Source organism: Zea mays, chromosome 7 (genome assembly GCF_902167145.1).
Source record: "Zea mays cultivar B73 chromosome 7, Zm-B73-REFERENCE-NAM-5.0, whole genome shotgun sequence".
NCBI lineage: Eukaryota > Viridiplantae > Streptophyta > Magnoliopsida > Poales > Poaceae > Zea > Zea mays.
In genome coordinates, this window is record NC_050102.1 from 31,714,789 (window position 1) to 31,735,320 (window position 20,532).

Below are 20,532 nucleotides of genomic sequence, written 5' to 3' on the forward strand. Positions count from 1 at the left end.
GGTGGATGGCTCCGGCATCGCTCGGAGTAGTATTGCTGCTGCACCAGGTTCTGGCCGACCCCACTGGAAGCCGGGGGCAGCCTTGCCCTGGCATCGTTAGCGATGCGGTGCTGGACGTCCTGGGCTTGATGACGCGCTTCTCCGGCTAGTGCTCGGCCTGCCCATTCCTGCCCGATGTTTTGCCGGAGCTGCACAAGTTGTCCTGCTTCCTCGTCGAGCTTGGCCTGCATCTCGCGGATTTGCTCGAGCTATGTGTCCTGACCCCCCACAGGGACTGGGACCACAGCTAGCTCCCGAAGGATGTCAACGCGAGGCGCAGGCCTAGGGGGATCGTCGTCCTCCGGCATACCAAGGTGGTTGCCTTCGTCGAGACCCCCTAGATTGACGTGGAAACATTCGCGACCTGGGCCACAGTCCTCGTCGTCGAGGCTGTGGCCACCATCACATGCGGTCATGAAGTCCCGCATGGCACTAGGAGCATGGAGCCCAGAGAAATCCCAACCAGAGTCGGGGTCGTCATCTTCCATGGAACCCGGGGGCCCGTAGGTCGAGGCGGCCGTTAGTCGGTCCCAGGTTGACCACATATGGTACCCCGGAAAGTGAGGATATGCCTTTATGAAAGCGTCCACCGAAGCGGGGTTGCTTGGTGGGTCGAAGCTGAATCTAAAAGGCACAGGGTGAAAACGGACGATACCTCTTGATCGACGGATGGTGACGGAGTCGCGTCGGGGACGGACTGCACCGTTATCTTAGGCACGAGGCTAACGCCTAGCAAGTCCTTCGCGAGCATGCTGGCGTCATCCGTCGGCTTGGGGTTGGCGTGTTGCGGGGAAACGACGGTCGTCTTCGTCTCAGACGCGAGGTCAACGCCCGACGTGGCCCCCGCTGGGGCGTCGGCGTCGCCGACTCGCTTGACAGCCCACGAGGTGCCGCCTCCTGCTTGGCCATGGTTGCCCCGCCTCCTCCTCCTGCGGCGGGGAAGGTGATGGGACAGGCCCAGATGCTGCCCTTCCGCCATGGAGGGAAGACGTCGTCGATTCCGCCGCCGTCGGGCGGGCTGACGGCCGCCATTGTCGTTGTCGCGCGGCGGAGGAAGGAGTACCATGTCGTAGCTGCCGTCGAGGGACATGAACTCGAGACTCCCAAAACGGAGCAGCATCCCGAGCTGGAGAGGTTGCTGGAGACTACCCATCTGGAGCTTGACAGGAAGCTGTTCGTCAACACGCAGCAGGCCCCTACCTGGTGCGCCAACTGTCGGCGTTTCGACCCCGGGGGGTCCCTGGACCGACGAGTAAATTGTCGCTGCGTGTCCCAGCCCAGATGGGTCAGCGCGAGATGGAACACAAGGGGAAAAGGGGAACCGCGGCTCGTGTTATCCTGCACCCAGGGCGGATGCACTTGCAGTAGGGGGTTACAAGCGTTCGCGAGAGAGGGGGAGAGCCTGCTCGTCAGCCCGTCGCGCTAACTGTCGGCGTTTCGACCCCGGGGTTCCCTGGACCGACGAGCAAATTGTTGCTGCGTGTCCCAGCCCAGATGGGTCGGCGCGAGATGGAACACAAGGGGGAAAAAGGGGAACCGCGGCTCGTGTTATCCTACGCCCAGGGCGGATGTGCTTGCAGTAGGGGGTTACAAGCGTTCGCGAGAGAGGGGGAGAGCCTGCTCGTCAGCTCGTCCTCCCGCGCGGCCACCTTTTCGTACGAGGGCCCTGGACCTTCCTTTTATAGATGTAAGGAGAGGGCCCAGGTGTACAATGGGGGTGTAGCAATATGCTAACGTGTCTAGCAGAGAGGAGCCAGAGCCCTATGTACATGCCGACGTGGCTGTCGGAGAGGTGTTTGTGCCCTGTGCATGTGATGTCGTGGCCGTCGGAGGAGCACTTGAGCCCTGTAGAAGCACAACTGTGGGGGCTGTCGGGATCTTGCTGATGTCTCCTTGCTTCCGTAGGGGGCTGAGAACCGCCGTCGTCATGGGAGCACGCGGGGTGCCATCATTACCCGTTTACCGGGGCAAGCCAGATGGGACGCCGGTCTTGTTCCCCGTAGCCTGAGCTAGCTAGGGGTAGGGTAATGATGTACCCCCCCTGTAGTGTGGTCGATCCGAGCCCAAGGTCGGGCGAGGCGGCGACTCCTCCGAAGTCGAGGCTAAGTCCGCGCCCTGGGGTCAGGCGAGGCGGAGACCGCCTTCCGAGGTCGAGGTTGAGTCCGAGCCCTGGGGTCGGGCGAGGCGGAGACCGTCTTCCGAGGTCGAGGTTGAGTCCGAGCCCTGGGGTCGGGGGAGGCGGAGTCCGTCTTCTGAGGTCGAGGCGGGGGCCGAGCCCTAGGGTCGGGCAAGGCGGAGCTTCCTATGGCGCCTGAGGCTGGACTTGGCTGCTGTCAGCCTCACCCTGGCGGGTGGCACAACAGTCAGAGCAGGGTAGGCAGCGCTATTTTCCTGTCAGATCAGTCAGTGGAGGGGCGAAGTGACTGTGGTCACTTCGGCCCTGTCGACTGAGGAACGCGCGTCAGGATAAGGTGTCAGGCGATCCTTGCATTGAATGCTCCTGCGATACGGTCGGTTGGCGAGGCGATCTGGCCAAGGTTGCTTCACTGCGAAGCCTGCCCGTACTGGGCCTCGGGCGAGTCGAGGGTGCGCCCGCTGCTTGAGGAGGCCCTCGGGCGAGGCGTGAATCCACCTGGGTCTACTGTTCCTGCCCGAGGCTGGGCTCGGGCGAGGCGAGGTCGTGTCCCTTGAGTGGATGGAGCTTTGACCTGTATTGCGCCCATCAGGCCTTTGCAGCTTGTGCTGATGGCGGTTACCAGCCGAGTTTAGGAGTCTTGGGGGTACCCCTAATTATGGTCCCTGACACCAGTGGTTCGCAGTTGGGTCATAAACACTGATAGTTGGCGCACCAGGTAGGGGTGCGACGTTGATCCATGAGGACTCCATAGCTATCGTCTTCAACACCCCAACCACCTTCAACGCCAGGGAGGTGTTCCGCTTTGGATCCTCTCCTGCATCACTGATCAAGAAGGTGTCCTACACCGCATCGTGAATCCATCCGAAGACTTCTCTGATGGCACCAATTGTGGAGGCAGGCTCGTCCCACCTCACTCCAACAAGCTCCAAGGCGCAAAAACCTCAACCAACTTCCGCCTCGCGTAGGATTGTGTCCACGTCGAGTGGGCCTAGGGCCATAACAACACCTGTGGCTCGACCAACTAAGGCTGCACCCCTATCGCGGTGGACCCCTCTATCCACGTCACCCACCTGAATGTGGACCTGGATCACTCGTCGAAAAGGATGGATAGCCCCTGCACCAGCGTGGCCGTGGGAACAAGACCAACGACTGCCTCTGCCGCTTCGCTCACATGAGAGAGAGCAGGAACGCGGGACACAGCCTCGAGCTCTTTATTACTAGATGTTCTCTTTATCCAGGGAAGAGTAGAGGATGCTCCCATCTTCAACTATGAGCCCAATGCACTGCGGGAGGAGCCCTGCAGCGCGAGGCATGCCAACGTCGGAACAGGTGTCGTAACACTCGGTGTCATCACGAGGCCGAGCAACGGGATCTCGCTTAGCTCGTATCTCGGGACGAGGCATCTGAAGCAGGAGAGAATCCTGACAATAGGGCACTCCGCGAGCACCGCAATTCTCGACGCCACGATCGTCGCCACACCCAGAAGCGTGAGCGGGAATGAGCAGAGCATGATGCTAGGCTCCGATGCGAAAACCCACTCCTTCCCTAAAATCTACTGCCCGACTTCGCTCGAGCCCTAAACACGCTGAGTGAGTCGGTGGGGTTCTGGCTCAAATCGCTAATGGCCTACCTAGTACCCCGGACGCGGAAGGCTACCGACAGATCCTCACCCAGGTAGTGAACCATCTTCTTCCCTCGCCCATCCGGCACCGGACATGTGTTACGCCATCAATAGTCGGTGAGATGCGTGGATGGTGTGTCTAACATACATTTTGTTGAAGCCCAGGGATGGCGCTAGCGCGGCGAGGACAGAGGAGGCATTGTGCCCATTGCTGGCAGCGGGGAGGATGACTGACGCGGTGGCCGGAGGTGGGGAGGACGTCTGCGCAGTAGCCGGAGGCGGGGTGGACGACCGACGTGGTGACCGAATGCGGGGACGATGGTCAGCGGGGTGGCTTGGCGGCGACGCTCAAACAAAAATAATGAAGAGAAAATGAGTGAAGAGAAGAGAGAAGACACTGGTGGTCAGGGTTATGTCCACCGGCTTTGTCGAGTGTCCGATATCTGGCACTTGACAAAGAAGTTTTTCTATTTAAAAAATCTCTGCCAAAACTTCTGTAAAGCTCGGCTAGATTTCTACACATAGTGCGTGACAACTTTTACGAAATAGTGTTAAATTTTTATCACAGTCTCTACATATGATATCTTGACATGCCGACAAGTTCCATAATTTTCTGACTTTGTTTGTGTTTTATACAATTTTAAAACAACTGGATCGCAAGTTCACGGTCATGTTTGTGAGCATGGTGCTCAAAAATTCTGGTCTATTACTAAAATAGATCGTAATTTCTTCTAAATAACATGAATATTATTTTGCATTCACTGTTTACATTCTTAGAGAGACTTGTAGTTCAAATCTAAATTATCCAAACAAATTCAATTAAATGAACTAAATTTAATAGTTATAGCAAACACTTAGATAATTGTGCTAAAATTAAACTTGTAGGCCTATATAGTGTAGAAACATATTAGAAAAAGTTTGGTGAAAAAAGAAAAAAATCTAAAAATATACTTTATCGGGTGTTAGAGAAATACACTCGACGATCGTGTGTCTTGCAGAGGACACTGGGCAAAGAAGTTATTTTGCCGAATGTCAACTCAGGACATTCAGCATATGTAAAGGTCGTCGGCTGGCACAACAACAGCTACAGGCACTTTCAGCGGCCATTGTTATTTTCGGCGGCCTATACCCGGCCGCCGAAAATAAGCCCGTATTTCCGGCGGCTTTTTAAAGCCGCCGAAAATAGCCTTATTTTCGGCGGCTGTGTCAGACGCCGCCGAAAATACGGCTATAATAACGGACGAGCTTCTCTCTTCTCTCTCTTTCTCTCCTCACGCGCGCAGCCGTTCTGTCTTCCGCGCGCCGCCAGCCGCCAGCGCGCCGCCAGCCGCCGCCGGCCTTCCTGCGAGCCCGCGCGCCCGCCGCCAGCGAGCGCTGCCTCCGGCCGCCGCCCCGCCGTCCTCCCCGGCGCGTCCCGCCGCCAGCCGCCGCGTTCCCTGCGCGCTGCCGCGGCCGCCGCCCCGACCGGCTTCCCCTGCGCGCTGCCGCTGCCCCGACGAGCCCCAGCCGCGCTCGCCCTTGCCCGCGCGGCAGCCGCAAGCGCTGCTCGTCGTCCCGGCCGTCCGACGCTGCCAGCGCCGCTCGCCGTCGCCACCGGATCCTACCACTCCACCGTCGCGTCACCATCCATAGGTTATTTTTTCGTATTTTATTTCATATTTTCGGCGGTCTTTATTTAATTCCCGCCGAAATTAGTGCATATTTGTTTGATTTATGTGTGTGATTATTACATATTTGTAATTATGTTTGTTTAATTTCTGTGTATGATTAGTATATATTTATAATTATGTTTGTTTGATTTGTGTGTTTGATTAGTGTTACTGTTTAATTTGATTTCATTAATACATTAGTGGTATATACGTGGTTTAGGTATTAGTGGCATATTGAATTTGTGGCATTAATTTTATATTAATATTATATTGTTAGTTTTACAAGAATATTATATTGTTAATTGTTCCATTATTAGTGTATGTGGTGGTTAGTTTGATTTGATTTGATTAGTAGTATATCATTCTGTGTTTTATATATACGTAATATGTTGTTTAGTGGCAGCGAGGTTATGCTGCCGAAATTTATTTGGTCCTGCTAGCTTGCGGTGGGTTTAGAATCTATCCTTGCCTATACATATAGGACTGAAACCCTTAACAAAGTTGAATAATGTTTTCACGATATGGTTCGGTTTAACAGTCTCAGGCATGGCTGACGATCGTGCATGGATGTACAATGGCTGGAGTAGGAATGGACGTCATTCTGATGAGTGGGTAGCCAAGACCAAAGATTTTGTGGACCACGTATTCGCCTTGTCCTTAACCGGCACTGTCAGATGCCCTTGTAGGCGGCACGAAAACAGTATATTTCTTAATAAGGAAAGAGTTAGCCTAGATCTTTGTCAGTTTGGATTTATGCCCGGATATGAGGTGTGGGAACATCATGGTGAGGTAGTACCCAACCGGAATGTAGAAGAGGAGGAGAACAATGATTGGGCTGGCGATGATGCGATGCATGAGATGCTAGATTCGCTACGTCCAGAATTCAACCTAAGCTCCGAGGATCCTGCCACACCAGAGGTTTCCAGATTTTTTAAACTACTAAAAGACTCTGAAGAGCCGTTGCATGAACACACAGATGTGAGTATACTCGCTTTTGTGACTCGGCTCATGGCCATTAAGTCCAAGTACTTTTTCTCGAACAATTGTTACAATGAGATTTTAAAGTTATTAGGAGATGTGCTCCCAAAGCCCAATAAGTTGCCTAAAGACATGTACCAATCAAAGACAATTATCAAAGGTCTCGGTATGGATTATGAGAAGATTGATGTGTGCAAAAATAATTGTATGCTTTTCATGAAGGAGCATGCGGAAGAGAAAAAATGTCTGAAATGTGGACAATCTAGATTTGTGGAAGTTGTTAATGATGAGGGTGAGAAGGTGATGACAGATGTTGCACATAAGCAGCTCCGCTACTTGCCACTAACTCCTCGAGTGAAACGGATGTTTCTATCTAAAAAAACCGCTATGCACATGCGATGGCACAAAGAAGGTGTCCGTGATAACGATGACCTAATCGTGCACCCTTCAGATGGGGATGCATGGAAGGCTCTCGACACGTTTGATCCCGAGTTTGCAGCTGATCCGAGGAATGTTCGAATCGGCCTCGCGACCGATGGCTTTACACCTTTTGGTCAAATGGCATCATCATACTCATGTTGGCCCGTCTTTGTTATTCCATACAACCTTCCACCTTCTCTTTGTATGAAATATGAATTTATATTTCTTTGCTTAATCATTCCTGGCCCAGACTATCCTGGAAAGAACCTCAATGTCATGTTAAAACCCTTGATTGAAGAGTTGAAGGAGCTTTGGAAAGGTGTTGAAGCATACGATGTTTTTACAAAACAGATATTCAAACTTCGAGTTGCGTATTTGTGGTCGGTGCATGACTTCATGGCGTATGCTATTTTTACCGGTTGGAGTACACATGGTAGATTGACATGTCCATATTGCGGTTCAGATACAGATTGCTTCCGTCTTGCTCATGGTGGAAAGATCACTTACTTCGATTGTCATCGACGCTGGTTGCCCAGGAAACACCCCTTTAGGAGCGATAAGAAAAACTTTATAAAGAACACTGTGGTCACCAAAGGTCCGCCTAAACGTCTTAACGCGGCAGAAATATATGCTCAGCTGAACAACCTTGTCCTAAATGAAAAGGGGGACAAGTACGAAGGATTCGGAGTGGACCACAACTGGACACATATATGTGGTCTCTGGGAGCTCCCTTATATGTCGTCATTGATTCTTGTGCACAACATTGATGTCATGCACCAAGAAAGTAATGTTGCTGAAGCCCTCATACACACCTGCATGCATTTTGACAAAACAAAGGACAATCTGAAAGCTCGAAGAGATCTAGCAATGCTTTGTGACCGACCAACCCAAGTGCTCAATGACAACGGTAAGCCGCCACGTGCCTTGTTCTGTCTTACCTCTAAAGACAAGATCGAGGTAATGGGATGGATGAAAAAAATTAAATTTCCCGATGGTTATGCTGCGGGCTTGAAAAGAGCTGTGAATATGCAAACGGGAAAACTAACTGGGTTAAAGAGCCATGACTTCCATATATTAATGGAGAGGATTATCCCTGTCATGTTTCGTGGTTATATGCCCGACGCCATGTGGCAAGCAATAGCTGAGCTAAGTTATTTCTACAGGCAGATCTGTGCCAAAGAAATAAGTAAAAATATGATGGAGAAGTTGGAGAAACAAATACCAGTGTTGTTATGCAAGCTAGAAAAAATATTCCCACCTGGATTCTTCAATCCGATGGAGCATCTACTTATTCACATTCCATATGAGGCAAAGGTTGGCGGACCTGTACAATATAGGTGGATGTATCACATTGAACGTGCACTCAAAAACCTGCGAGGCATGGTTCGAAATAAGGCTAGAGTAGAAGGATGCATCGCTGAAGCTTTTTTGCTAAAGGAGGTTTCATACTTCACGAGTGTGTATTTCGCAGAGGAACATGATGTCTATGCTGCTACCATGCGATACAATGTCGATGAGGAACCTCCTGTCAGTGATCTCAACATTTTCCAATGGAGAGGCACAAGTACTAGTAAGGGCACGTTCTACCACCTTAGCATGGATGAAAGAATGTCCGCATTGCTATACATGTACTCTAATATGGAAGAGATGGAGCCATATTTCATGTAAGTCTTTATTTTACCCCTTAATTTCTTTACCAAAGGAGCCATATTTAATTACTTATTTGTCGGACAGTAAGTTCGACGAGGAAAATTGGACTTATTCCCATCAGCCTACAAGCAAACAACTAGATACTATGCGACGACATGGGAGGCAAGGAAGACCTAATTTTGTTGACTGGTTTCGCGAGCATGTAAACTCTCTATATTCCTTACTTTCATGTCATTTAGCCTTTTACGCGAGGTAGTCATTTTAACTGTATATTATTTGCAGTGCACAAAGACTCCTAACATACACGAGGACTTAAGACAGCTATCTTATGGGACGGTCACTTGCAGAACATTTGGTCGATACGATGTGAATGGCTTTCGTTTTCGTTCAGACCAATTTGAAAAGTCTCGTCCTCGTGCAGCCACACGTAACACTGGAGTTCTGACTAGGGCACTCGATGCACTCGGCAGAGAAACTAATTATTATGGCATCATTCAAAACATCCTAGAGTTTAATTTTGCAGGGAACAAACCTTTGAAATTAGTATTCTTTCTATGTGATTGGTTTGACAGCACTAATGGGATTAGACAAAGTCAATATGGTATAACTGAAGTAAAGCACAAGGAACGACTTCGAGGCCATGATAATTTTATCCTTGCACACCAGTGCGAGCAGGTCTACTATATGTCGTACCCAAATCCAAAGTTTGAAGCATGGTGGGTAGTTCATAAGGTGAACCCTAGGGAACGTTTACATACTCCTTGCACTGCTGGTTATCAATTCAAAGACGAACAGGCCGATGATGTTTATCAAGAAGAAGAATTGCCAACTACTTTTACTATCGATGAGGGTGTTGCACTGAACTCACTAGTCGGAGACCGTAACGATGTCACTACTGATGAGTGTGTTGCACCGAAACGAAAACGAAATCCAAGGAACAAAAAAGCCACATTGCGAGCTTTGGATCGAAGAAGACTCCTTGATCGTGATTCTGATGAATTTTGATGTGTAATGCAAAATTTCATATTATGTGATGTATTATTTGATTTTTTATTAGTTCACTTAATTTTATGGAGCTAATACATTTAATGTTTTTCTATTGAACAGGATGAGTGGTAGGAATAAACCAAAGCGCACTGCTAGGGGGTTTCTTAATGCGGCTAGCAGGATACTCCCTGGTGCACGTTCCCTTTTCCAAGGGAGTTCTTCTAGCCAGAGCAGACAGGAGGCGTTGCTGAGACACGCTCGGCCAGAACTACGTGATACACCTATCGCTCTACAACGGAGTACCGATGTAAATGTTTATGTAATTGATCTTATTTGTCAGTCACTTATGTAATTGATCTTATGTAAATGTTTATGTAAATTTTTACGTGTCTCTATTTCATGTGCATAGGAAGAGGAGGACGAGGAGGAGGAGGTGCAACAGCCTGAGGAGGAGGACGAGCAGGCCCATGAGGAGGATGACGAGGAGGACGAGCAGGCCCATGAGGGCATAGATGCTGAGGCGGATGACGATACCACCGAGGCTCCTGTCGTTCGACGAAGGGGCACTCGGAAGGGCCACTTTGTCCTACCTCCGTCAGCGCCTGCACAATCTGAAGCTCGAGTACTGATCATCCCGGTTGGTGATAGGTACTCACGTTTGGCCACTTTGTTCTTACTTATTTATTTATTTTACACTATATATATGACATGACTTTCTTGTTTTTTGTCATGCAGCCAATGGGAAGACACGTCATTTGACGGTCGAGGTCACCATAGACAGGTTAATCAAGTCTTAGGTAACCTATGTCGTCTACATAACCCAGGAATTGTCACCGACCCGAAAGGTGTGGTGGTTCCTTGCACTAGCTGGTCGCACTTCGCACTAGCTCCACATGCTACATATGGAACAGCTCAAGGCGCCGTCAAGCACGAGTTTTGGGTAATTTTTTCGAACTAACATTTATTAGTTGTTTCAACCTAACATTTATTAGTTGTTTTTGAACTAATTTTATTTTCGATGTTGGACAGAGACGCTATCGTGTGGAACCTGAGGCTCAAGAGCATGCAGACCGAGTATTAGAGAAAAATGCGAAAAAGGTGTGCAGGGATGCATTTTCCAATGCTCGTCTACAGGTTGTGAACGCGTACATGAAGCGCCGAGGTCATTCTATCAACAACTTTCGACAATATTCAGATGTCTACTTGACTGTAGACCAGTACATGGAGGTAAAAATCTAATTTAACAGCTCATTCAGATGTGAATGTAATTTTGAGCTAACGCTTTATATGCAGGTAACTCTTCCATGGATGGAACACCGGCCGCAGGCTTACAAGGCTTTGTGTGAGATATGGGCTTCGCCCGAGTGGATTGAGAAGTCAAACAGAAATCGACATAGGCAGCGCCATCAGCAGGACGAGGACGATGATGAGGTCGTAGTCAACCATACCTATGGGGCTGATGGACACATTCGGTTGGCTAAGCGAATGGTGAGTATGTAGTATTATGTTTTACTCAGAAATGAAACAGGATTGAACTCATATATTTGCAGGAGGCTCAAACTGGAGTTGTCCCGAGCCCAATCGATGTTTATAGGAGAGGGCATCGAGCGAAAAACAGTGAAATCTCCGATGAGCTGTGTAGTCAAGCGGCCGTTGAGCGTATGGTTAGTTGTTGTTATGATTTATGTTTTCTTGCCATATAGCTATAAATTACATGTGTGCTGAACCTTCATATTGTATTGCAGGAGACATACGGGCAGGAGATGGTTAAGAAGTATGGAGAAGACTACGATTGGCGAGGAGCGCCTACCATCGACGCTGAGGTTGTGCATTCACTTGGAGGCAAGGCGCATGGACGGTATGAACTTGTGAATTGTTTTCAATAATATTGGAACTACGACCGAATAGCTAATTTTCTTGTTCTTCAAGATATTCTATGTTTACCGGTGTTATCGATTCGACGGAGTTGCGTTCTCGTGGCGGCTCTTCGTCGCAGGCGGACTGTGGTAGTAGCAGCCGTAGTCGCCGCTCTGTATCTAGCATGGAGGAAGCTATGAGGGAGCAGCAAGAAAAGTTTCGTGAAGAGATGAGGCAACAACAAATGGCATTTCTCCAACAGCAATCAGAGTACATGGCTGCTGTCGGCGTTTCGAGACTGGGGGGTCCCTAAGCCGACGAGTGAGTGTGCTGCGTGCCCCAGCCCAGATGGGTCGAGCGCGTGGGCGAGCGCGAAGGGGGGAGAGGCGAGGCGGCCGGAGTCGAGCGTGAGAGAGGTGGAAGTCCCGCGGCCTTCGTGTTCGTCCCGCGCCCAGGTCGGGTGCGCTTGCAGTAGGGGGGATACAAGCGTCCACGCGGGTGAGGGAAGCGAGCGGCCCCAAGAGAGCGCCTGTCCCGTCCTCGGTCCAGCGCGGCCAACCTTCTCTGAGAAGGCCCTGGTCCTTCCTTTTATAGTCGTAAGGAGAGGATCCAGGTGTACAATGGGGGGTGTAGCAGAGCGCTACGTGTCTAGCGGAGGGAGAGCTAGCGCCCTAGGTACATGCCAATGTGGCAGCCGGAGAGATCTGGGCACCCTGCTGGTGTGATGTCGTGGCTGTCGGAGGTGCGGCGGAGCCTGGCGGAGGGACAGCTGTTGGAGCGGTCGAGTCCCTGCTGACGTCGTTCTGCTTCCGTAAGAGAGCTGGGGGCCGTCGTCGTCATAGAGCTTGTGGAGCGCCATCATTGCCCCTCTGGCGGAGCTGGCTGGATGGGACGCCGGTCTTGTTCTCCGTGACCCGAGTCGATTCGGGGTAGGATGATGATGGCGCTTCCTGTTGACGTGGCGGTCTGTGCCCTAGGCAGGGCGACGTGGGGGTTCCTCCGAAGCCGAGGTCGAGTCCGTCTTCTGTTGCCGTGGCCGAGCCCGAGCCATGGGGTCGGGCGAGGCGGAAGTCGTTCGGCCGAGGCGAAGCCCGAGCCCTGGGGTCGGGCGAGGCGGAGTTTCGTCGTCTTCCGGGTCTTAGCCCGAGTCCGAGCCCTGGGGTCGGGCGGAGCGGAGTTCGCCGTCTTCCGGGTCTTAGCCCGAGTCCGAGCCCTGGGGTCGGGCGGAGCGGAGTTCGTCGTCTTCCGGGTCTTAGCCCGAGTCCGAGCCCTGGGGTCGGGCGGAGCGGAGTTCGCCGTCTTCCGGGTCTTAGCCCGAGTCCGAGCCCTGGGGTCGGGCGGAGCGGAGTTCGCCGTCTTCCGGGTCTCAGCCCGAGTCCGAGCCCTGGGGTCGGGCGGAGCGGAGTTCGCCGTCTTCCGGGTCTTAGCCCGAGTCCGAGCCCTGGGGTCGGGCGGAGCGGAGTTCGCCGTCTTCCGGGTCTCATCCCGAGTCCGAGCCCTGGGGTCGGGCGGAGTGGAGTTCGCCGTGGCGCCTTTGTCAAGACCTGACTGCCGGTCAGACTCACTCTGTCGAGTGGTGCTGCAGTCGGAGTGGCGCAGGCGGCGCTGTCCCTCTGTCAGACTGGTTAGTGGAGCGGTGGAGTGACGGTGGTCACTTCGGCTCTGCCGGGGGCGCGTGTCAGGATAAAGGTGTCAGGCCACCTTTGCGTTAAATGCCCCTGCAATTTGGTCAGTCGGTGTGGCGATTTAGTCAAGGTTGCTTCTGAGCGAAGCCAAGGCCTCAGGCGAGCCGGTGATGTGTCCGCCATAAAAAGGGGGCCTCGGGCGAGACGGAAGTCTCTCGAGGTCGGCCGCCCTTGGCCGAGGCTAGGCTCGGGTGAAGCATGATCGAGTCACTCGTGTGGACTGATCCCTGACTTAATCGTACCCATCAGGCCTTTGCAGCTTTATGCTGATGGGGGTTACCAGCTGAGAATTAGGCGTCTTGAGGGTACCCCTAATTATGGTCCCCGACAGTAGCCCCCGAGCCTCGAAGGGAGTGTTAGCACTCGCTTGGAGGCTTTTGTCGCACTTTTTTGCAAGGGGACCAGCCTTTCTCGGTTGCCTTTCGTTCCGGCGGGTGCGCGCGAGCGCACCCGCCGGGTGTAGCCCCCGAGGCCTCGGAGGAGTGGTTACACTCCTTCGAGGTCTTAATACCTCGCGTAACGCTTCGGCTGGCCTGGTCGTTCCCTCATGCGAACTGGCCATAGCCCGGGTGCACGGTCGGGGCCCAAGCTCTCGGGCTGGTATGTTGACGCTGTCGACGATTTGGCCGGAGCCGGTTTTTGCGAGAGCAGCCCCCGAGCCTCCGCACAGGGCGAGAGGACGATCAGGGACAGACTCGACTTTTTACATACGCCCCTACGTCGCCTTTCCGCAAGGAGGAGGGGGGGAGTGCGCCATGTTACCCTCGATGGGCACCGAACATGGTGTCTCCGGTGAGCTGCAAGCGGGTAATCCGAGTGGACGTCCGTGCCCCGTTCGTTGGGGGTCGGCTAGGGGCCCAGAGGCACGCCCAAAAGTACCTGCGGGTGATTTGCCGGACCCGGTCCCCTGGCGACGGGGTCCGAGGGCTCGATGCCTCCCTCCGATGGGATTCCGTTACAAGATCGTTCCCGCTGGTCTCGGAAATGTCCTAGGGTACCTCGGGAGCGCAGCCCGAGCCTCGGTTATGTATCGAACGTACCCCTGGTCATCCCTCGCTCGGTGTCTGAGGCGACTGTGAACCCTTCGGGGGCCAGCCTTCGAACCCCTGATCAGTAATGGGCGCGGAGCCCGAGTAGCCTGAGGCGGCCATGGAACCCTTCGGGGGGCTGGCCTTCGAACCCCTGACCAGTAGTGGGTGTCGGGCCCACGCGATCTGAGGCGGCTGTTGAACCCTTCGGAGGGCCAGCCTTCGAACCCCTGATCAGTAGTGGGGGGCTCGGAGCCCGGTTCCTTCGCGGAGAAGGATCCCTTTCGGGGCATCCCCCTTTCCCGGTCCCTGTTGCAAGAGATAGAGAAAGAGGAAAACGGAAAAGGATACGAAATCGGACGACGTGGCGTACCTTTTCTGACGCGGTTATTATGGCGAAGGTGAAGCGTCGCGCGCTCCTCCCGTCAGAGACGCCGCCTGTCCCGCCGCGGAGTAAATGCGTCGGGGCGAGTGGTTGGCGGGGCGGCCGTTGCGCGTGTGCGATCCGTTCGAGGAACGGGTCACGGGTGCATCGTTTCCACGCCGTGAGAGGAGGCTCTCTTGCTGTCCCGGGATGGGACGTGAGCCTGGCTGACGACGTGACCACTGCGCCCGCCCGCCTGCCACCGCTATTACTGCCGGCCCACTTTCGGTTGCTTTGACCGACGCGCCAGGCTGGCGCTGTTGGGTTGCCTCGAGTCGCGGCATTGGCTCCGCAACCGAAGAGGCGCGATGGTGGCACAAGTGGCGGTGCGGTTGCTTGCATGCAGCAACTGGCGCGCCGGTTGCTCGACGCGTGGGCCTGGGTTCCCAAGCTGACGTGTCAGAAGTTGGAGAAGCGCGTCCGCCTGGCGCGGTTGCATGCCGCCTGCATGGCTGCCCGCCCCTTCTGCCCGTTGGTCTGGGCGAAAATGGGGGGTCGCTTGTAACCGCTGGACGGTCGTGCGCACCACGCGCGGCGGTTTGGCTTCTTCTGCCCTGAGCCGGCTTGCATGACATGCAGGACCCAGCCCCCGAGTCGCAGGGGAGGGCCTTGGAGTGTGTTGGAGAAGACTGAGCCTGTGGCGCCTGGGGGCGCACGTAGGGAGAGTTGCCTTTAAAAGGAGGGAGACTCCTTTCGGAAGGCAACCATGTCTTCTTCCTCCCTTAAGCGTCGTGTCTTCCCATCTTCCAAGCCCCCCGGATGGGGGGTATCCGCCGCCTTTCCGCCTCCTCGTTGGAGGAACGCAACTCCATGGGAGTTGGTACCTCTCAGCCATCGTTCGGCTTCAAGGATTTTCATCATGCTGCCCGGCTGCTCCCCTCCACCGGCGGTCACCTGAGATGGCGACCTCCGGCTTGATGGTGGGGGAAAGCGAGCCGGGCTGCGGCCTCTTCCCCTCCCTCAGCCTCAAGGATTTTCGTCATCCAGGCCAAGATGGAAGATGAGGCGAGTCGGGGGGCCGCCCCCGCGTGGGTCGGCTGCCCTTTTCTTCCCCCCGCGCCCGGGGGTGAAGGGCGTCCTTGAGCCCCACGGAGACTTCCTCCAGCCATGCCGGGATAGGTAGGGCGCTAGTGGCCCTGGGTCTCCGTCTCCCTGCCTGAATGGCTGGTTCTCGTCCTCAGCGGGGGAGAGCCCTCCTGCCGCGACACCTGCCCCAAAGCTGCTGCCTAAGCCGCTTCGCTGTCTAGGGCAGGGGTGGTTGTCGTCGCGGTTGGAACGGGCGGCAGTGGGCCGCTCATCGTTCTTCTGTTACTCCGCAGGCCTTCCCCTTCGGAGTGGGGCTGTTCGTTCCTGCGGAGGGGGGAACCGGAGTTCCGTTCGTAATGGCACTTCGAATGCCAGTGTTTTTTGTTCATTGTGGCTGTCGGGGCCTGAACATGTATGTAGTTTCGGCACGGAGCCGTGTTTTTTCCTCATTTTCGAGCACTAAGTCTCGCCTGTTGGTTATCTGAACCGCTTTACCAAGCATGAGTCGCCCCGTGTTAAGGTGACGGGTGAGGTATCCGTATCCCGGAGGCGTAGGAATCCCTCGGCCCGTTTGGCCTTGTTGTCTAGGGCTCCTCTAGCTTAGTTAAAGAGACCCCTCGGCCGCCCTTCGGTGGACCGAGGCCAGGGGTAGCGACATCAGTATGAACAGAGGCGGAGTTGGCTCGAGAATGGGAACCTGGTTGGCCGGAGCCTAGTCGTGTTGTCCGTCAGCGGAGCCGACGCCAAAGTCGATCACTTGAGGCCTCGGGTCGGGCTGGCGCCCTTGGAAGCCGGTTGACCGAGGCCCCGGGGGTAACCGGTTGAGCCGCCTGCTCGGACCGGATTCCCGGAGGAGTCCCTGGATCGCGTCGCCGCCCGAGGCTGGGTCGGACTTTGCTGAAGACGTCGTCGATGCCGAGGGTGCTATGGCTCCCTTCAGCGTGAAGACCCGAGCCTGCACGATCAGATCATCTTGTAGTGTGTGCTTTCTGCGGCCGCCGAGGCCAGAAAAAACACACCCTCGCCGCGCTTGCGAAGCTGCGCCTTTTTTCCTCTTGTTTCGAGCATCTGGACTCTGTCGGTAACAGGGATGTTTGTGTGAGCGAGAGTTGTTTTTCGCGGAAGGGACGAGTGAGGTATCCGTATCCTAGAGGCGTGGGAATCCCTCGGCTCGGTCGGCCTTGCCGCTTACGCGTACTTTCACCCGTCCATGAGGCCCTGTCCCCGACTCAGTCGAGAAAGCTTGAAGGACTGCTTCGGCAGGAGAACTTCCGAACGTGAAGACTTGTTCGGTCCACGGGGTCGCTTTATCCGAGCGCAAGTTACTTATCGCAGAAGGTGATGAGTGAGGTATCCGTATCCCGGAGGCGTAGGAGTCCCTCGGCTCGGTCAGCCTTGGCTGCTTACGTGTACTCCGTCGTTTCCAGGATCCGCTTTTCGAAGTAGTCAAGAAGCACGAAAGAAATCCTGCTAAAAAGAGGTCCTTTTTCGAGGAAAAATTCGACGCAGAGGGGGTCTCCCCCCTTTTAGCCCCCGAGGGAGGGTCGGGCTTTGCCGAGGCTAGGCCGACCCTTCCTTGACGACTAAACTTTGCGTAGGTGCGAGGTATATGAACAACTTGAAAACATCTTAAGGGTAGAAGCGACGTAGCTGTTTGATGTTCCAAGCGTTGCCGTAGATTTCGCCTTGATTGTTGGCCAGCTTGTATGTTCCTTGCTTCAGAACTTTGGCGATGACGAATGGCCCTTCCCAGGGGGGCGTGAGCTTGTGCCTCCCTCGGGCGTCTTGCCGCAGCCGGAGCACCAGATCGCCCACCTGGAGTTCTCGGGACCGGACCCCTCGGGCGTGGTAGCGTCGCAGGGACTGTTGGTACCGCGCCGAGTGTAGTAAGGCCCTGTCCCGAGCTTCCTCCAGCTGGTCCAGCGATTCCTCTCGGCTAGCTTGGTTGCTTTGTTCGGTGTAGGCCCTCGCCCTCGGGGAGCCGTATTCCAGGTCAGTGGGCAAGATAGCTTCAGCCCCGTAGACCAGGAAGAACGGCGTGAAGCCCGTGGCACGACTCGGCGTCGTCCTTAGGCTCCAGACCACCGAGGGGAGTTCCTTCATCCATCGCTTGCCGAACTTGTTGAGGTCGTTGTAGATCCGAGGCTTGAGCCCTTGTAGAATCATGCCGTTGGCACGCTCTACTTGCCCATTCGACATGGGATGAGCCACGGCGGCCCAGTCCACCCGGATATGGTGATCCTCGCAAAAATCCAAGAATTTTTTGCCGGTGAACTGGGTGCCGTTGTCGGTGATGATGGAGTTCGGGACCCCGAAGCGATGGATGATGTTGGTGAAGAATGCCACCGCCTGCTCGGACCTGATGCTGTTCAGAGGTCGGACCTCGATCCACTTGGAGAATTTGTCGATGGCGACCAGCAGGTGCGTGTAGCCCCCGGGCGCCTTCTGCAAGGGGCCGACGAGGTCCAGACCCCATACAGCGAAGGGCCAGGTGATGGGTATTGTCTGCAGAGCCTGAGCGGGCAGGTGTGTCCGCTTCGTGTAGAATTGGCACCCTTCGCAGGTGCGGACAATTCTAGTGGCGTCAGCCACCGCCGTTGGCCAGTAGAAGCCTTGCCGGAAAGCATTTCCGACAAGGGCTCGGGGCGCTGCGTGGTGGCCGCAAGCCCCCGAGTGTATTTCTTGCAGCAGTTCCCGACCTTCGGCGATGGAGATGCATCGCTGGAGGATGCCCGAGGGGCTGCGATGGTAGAGCTCCTCTTCGTCGCCCAGCAAGACGAATGACTTGGCGCGTCGCGCTACCCGCCGAGCCTCGGCTTGGTCGAGGGGTAGCTCTCCTCGGCGGAGATATTGCAGGTACGGGGCCTGCCAATCTTGATCTGGCGTGGCCCCGCTCTGCCCTTCCTCGATGTTCAGTGCCCCGCCCTCGGGGGCTGAGGGTACCTCGGGCTGTGCCGAGGGTACCTCGGGCTGAGCCGAGGGTACCTCGGGCTCGGGCGCGTCGTCGAGCTTGACGGAGGGTCGATGCAGATCCCGGGAGAAGACGTCCGGGGGGACTGTCGTTCGCCCCGAGGCTATCTTAGCCAGCTCGTCTGCGGTTTCGTTGTAGCGCCGAGCGATGTGGTTGAGCTCGAGCCCGAAGAACTTGTCTTCCAGGCGCCGAACCTCGTCGCAGTAGGCCTCCATCTTCGGGTCGCGGCAGTGGGAGTTCTTCATGACTTGGTCGATGACGAGCTGCGAATCACCGCGGGCGTCGAGGCGTCTGACCCCTAGCTCGATGGCGATCCGCAATCCGTTGACCAGAGCTTCGTACTCGGCCACATTGTTGGACGCCGGGAAATGGAGGCGCAGCACGTAGCGCAAGTGCTTTCCGAGGGGCGAGACGAAGAGCAGGCCCGCGCCGGCCCCCGTCTTCATCAGCGACCCGTCGAAAAACATGGTCCAGAGCTCCGGTTGGATCGGAGTCGTTGGCAGCTGGGTGTCGACCCATTCGGCCACGAAATCCGCCAACACCTGGGACTTGATGGCCTTCCGAGGGGCGAACGAGATCGTTTCGCCCATGATTTCCACCGCCCACTTTGCGATCCTGCCCGAGGCCTCTCGGCACTGGATGATCTCCCCCAGGGGGAAGGATGACACCACAGTTACCGGATGAGACTCGAAGTAGTGTCGCAGCTTCCGCCTCGTCAGGATCACAGCATACAGCAGCTTTTGAACTTGTGGGTAGCGGATCTTAGTCTCGGACAGCACTTCGCTGATGAAGTAGACCGGCCTCTGAACGGGCAACGCATGCCCTTCCTCTTGCCTTTCGACCACAATCGCGGCGCTAACCACCTGAGTGGTCGCGGCGACGTAGACCAAGAGGGCTTCTCCGTCCGCCGGGGGCACCAAGACAGGCGCCTTTGTAAGGAGCGCCTTCAGGTTGCCGAGGGCTTCCTCGGCCTCAGGGGTCCAAGCGAAACACTCGACCTTCCTTAAGAGGCGGTACAGAGGCAGACCTCTTTCGCCGAGGCGTGAGATGAAGCGGCTCAAGGCCGCGAGGCATCCCATGACCCTCTGTACCCCTTTTAAGTCCTTGATGGGTCCCATGCTGGTGATGGCCGCGATCTTCTCCGGGTTGGCTTCGATGCCTCGCTCGGAGACGATGAACCCTAGGAGCATGCCTCGGGGGACCCCGAAGACACACTTCTCAGGATTAAGCTTGACTCCTTTCGCCTTGAGACACCGGAATGTCACTTCAAGGTCGGAGAGGAGGTCGGAAGCCTTCCTTGTCTTGACTACGATGTCATCGACGTAGGCCTCGACTGTGCGACCGATGTGTTCGCCGAACACATGGTTCATGCACCGCTGGTACGTCGCGCCTGCATTCCTCAATCCGAACGGCATGGTGACATAGCAGTACATGCCGAACGGCGTGATGAAAGAAGTCGCGAGCTGGTCGGACTCTTTCATCCGGATCTGGTGATACCCTGAGTAGGCATCGAGGAAGGACAGGGTTTCGCACCCAGCGGTGGAATCCACGATTTGGTCGATGCGAGGCAGAGGGTAGGGAACCTTCGGGCATGCTTTGTTGAGACCAGTGTAGTCTACACACATCCGCCATTTCCCCCCTTTCTTCCTCACAAGCACAGGGTTGGCAAGCCATTCGGGATGGAATACCTCTTTGATGAACCCTGCTGCCATCAGCTTGCGGATCTCTTCGCCAATCGCTCTGCGCTTCTCCTCGTCGAATCGGCGCAGAGGCTGCCTGACGGGTCGGGCTCCGGCCCGAATATCCAGCGAGTGCTCGGCGACATCCCTCGGTATGCCGGGCATGTCCGAGGGACTCCACGCAAAGACGTCGGCGTTTGCGCGGAGAAAGTCGACGAGCACTGCTTCCTATTTGGGGTCGAGCCCGGAACCGATCCGGACCTGCTTGGTGGTGTCGCCACTGGGGTCGAGAGGGACGGCCTTGACCGTCTCCGCTGGCTCGAAGTTGCCGGCGTGGCGCTTCACGTCTGGCACCTCCTTGGGGAGGTTCTCCAGGTCGGC

The 20,532-nt window shown here is 55.2% G+C and overlaps 1 protein-coding gene across 1 annotated transcript; it reads right to left on the reverse strand.

Annotated features, from left to right (window-relative positions):
- Nucleotides 1-254: 254 nt before the first annotated feature.
- Nucleotides 255-2,720, reverse strand: LOC103632220 (uncharacterized). The gene has a single exon (XM_008654039.2). It carries the CDS (start codon nucleotides 1,190-1,192, stop codon nucleotides 614-616), a length of 579 nt encoding a protein of 192 aa, XP_008652261.1. The 5' UTR covers nucleotides 1,193-2,720; the 3' UTR covers nucleotides 255-613.
- Nucleotides 2,721-20,532: the final 17,812 nt, after the last annotated feature.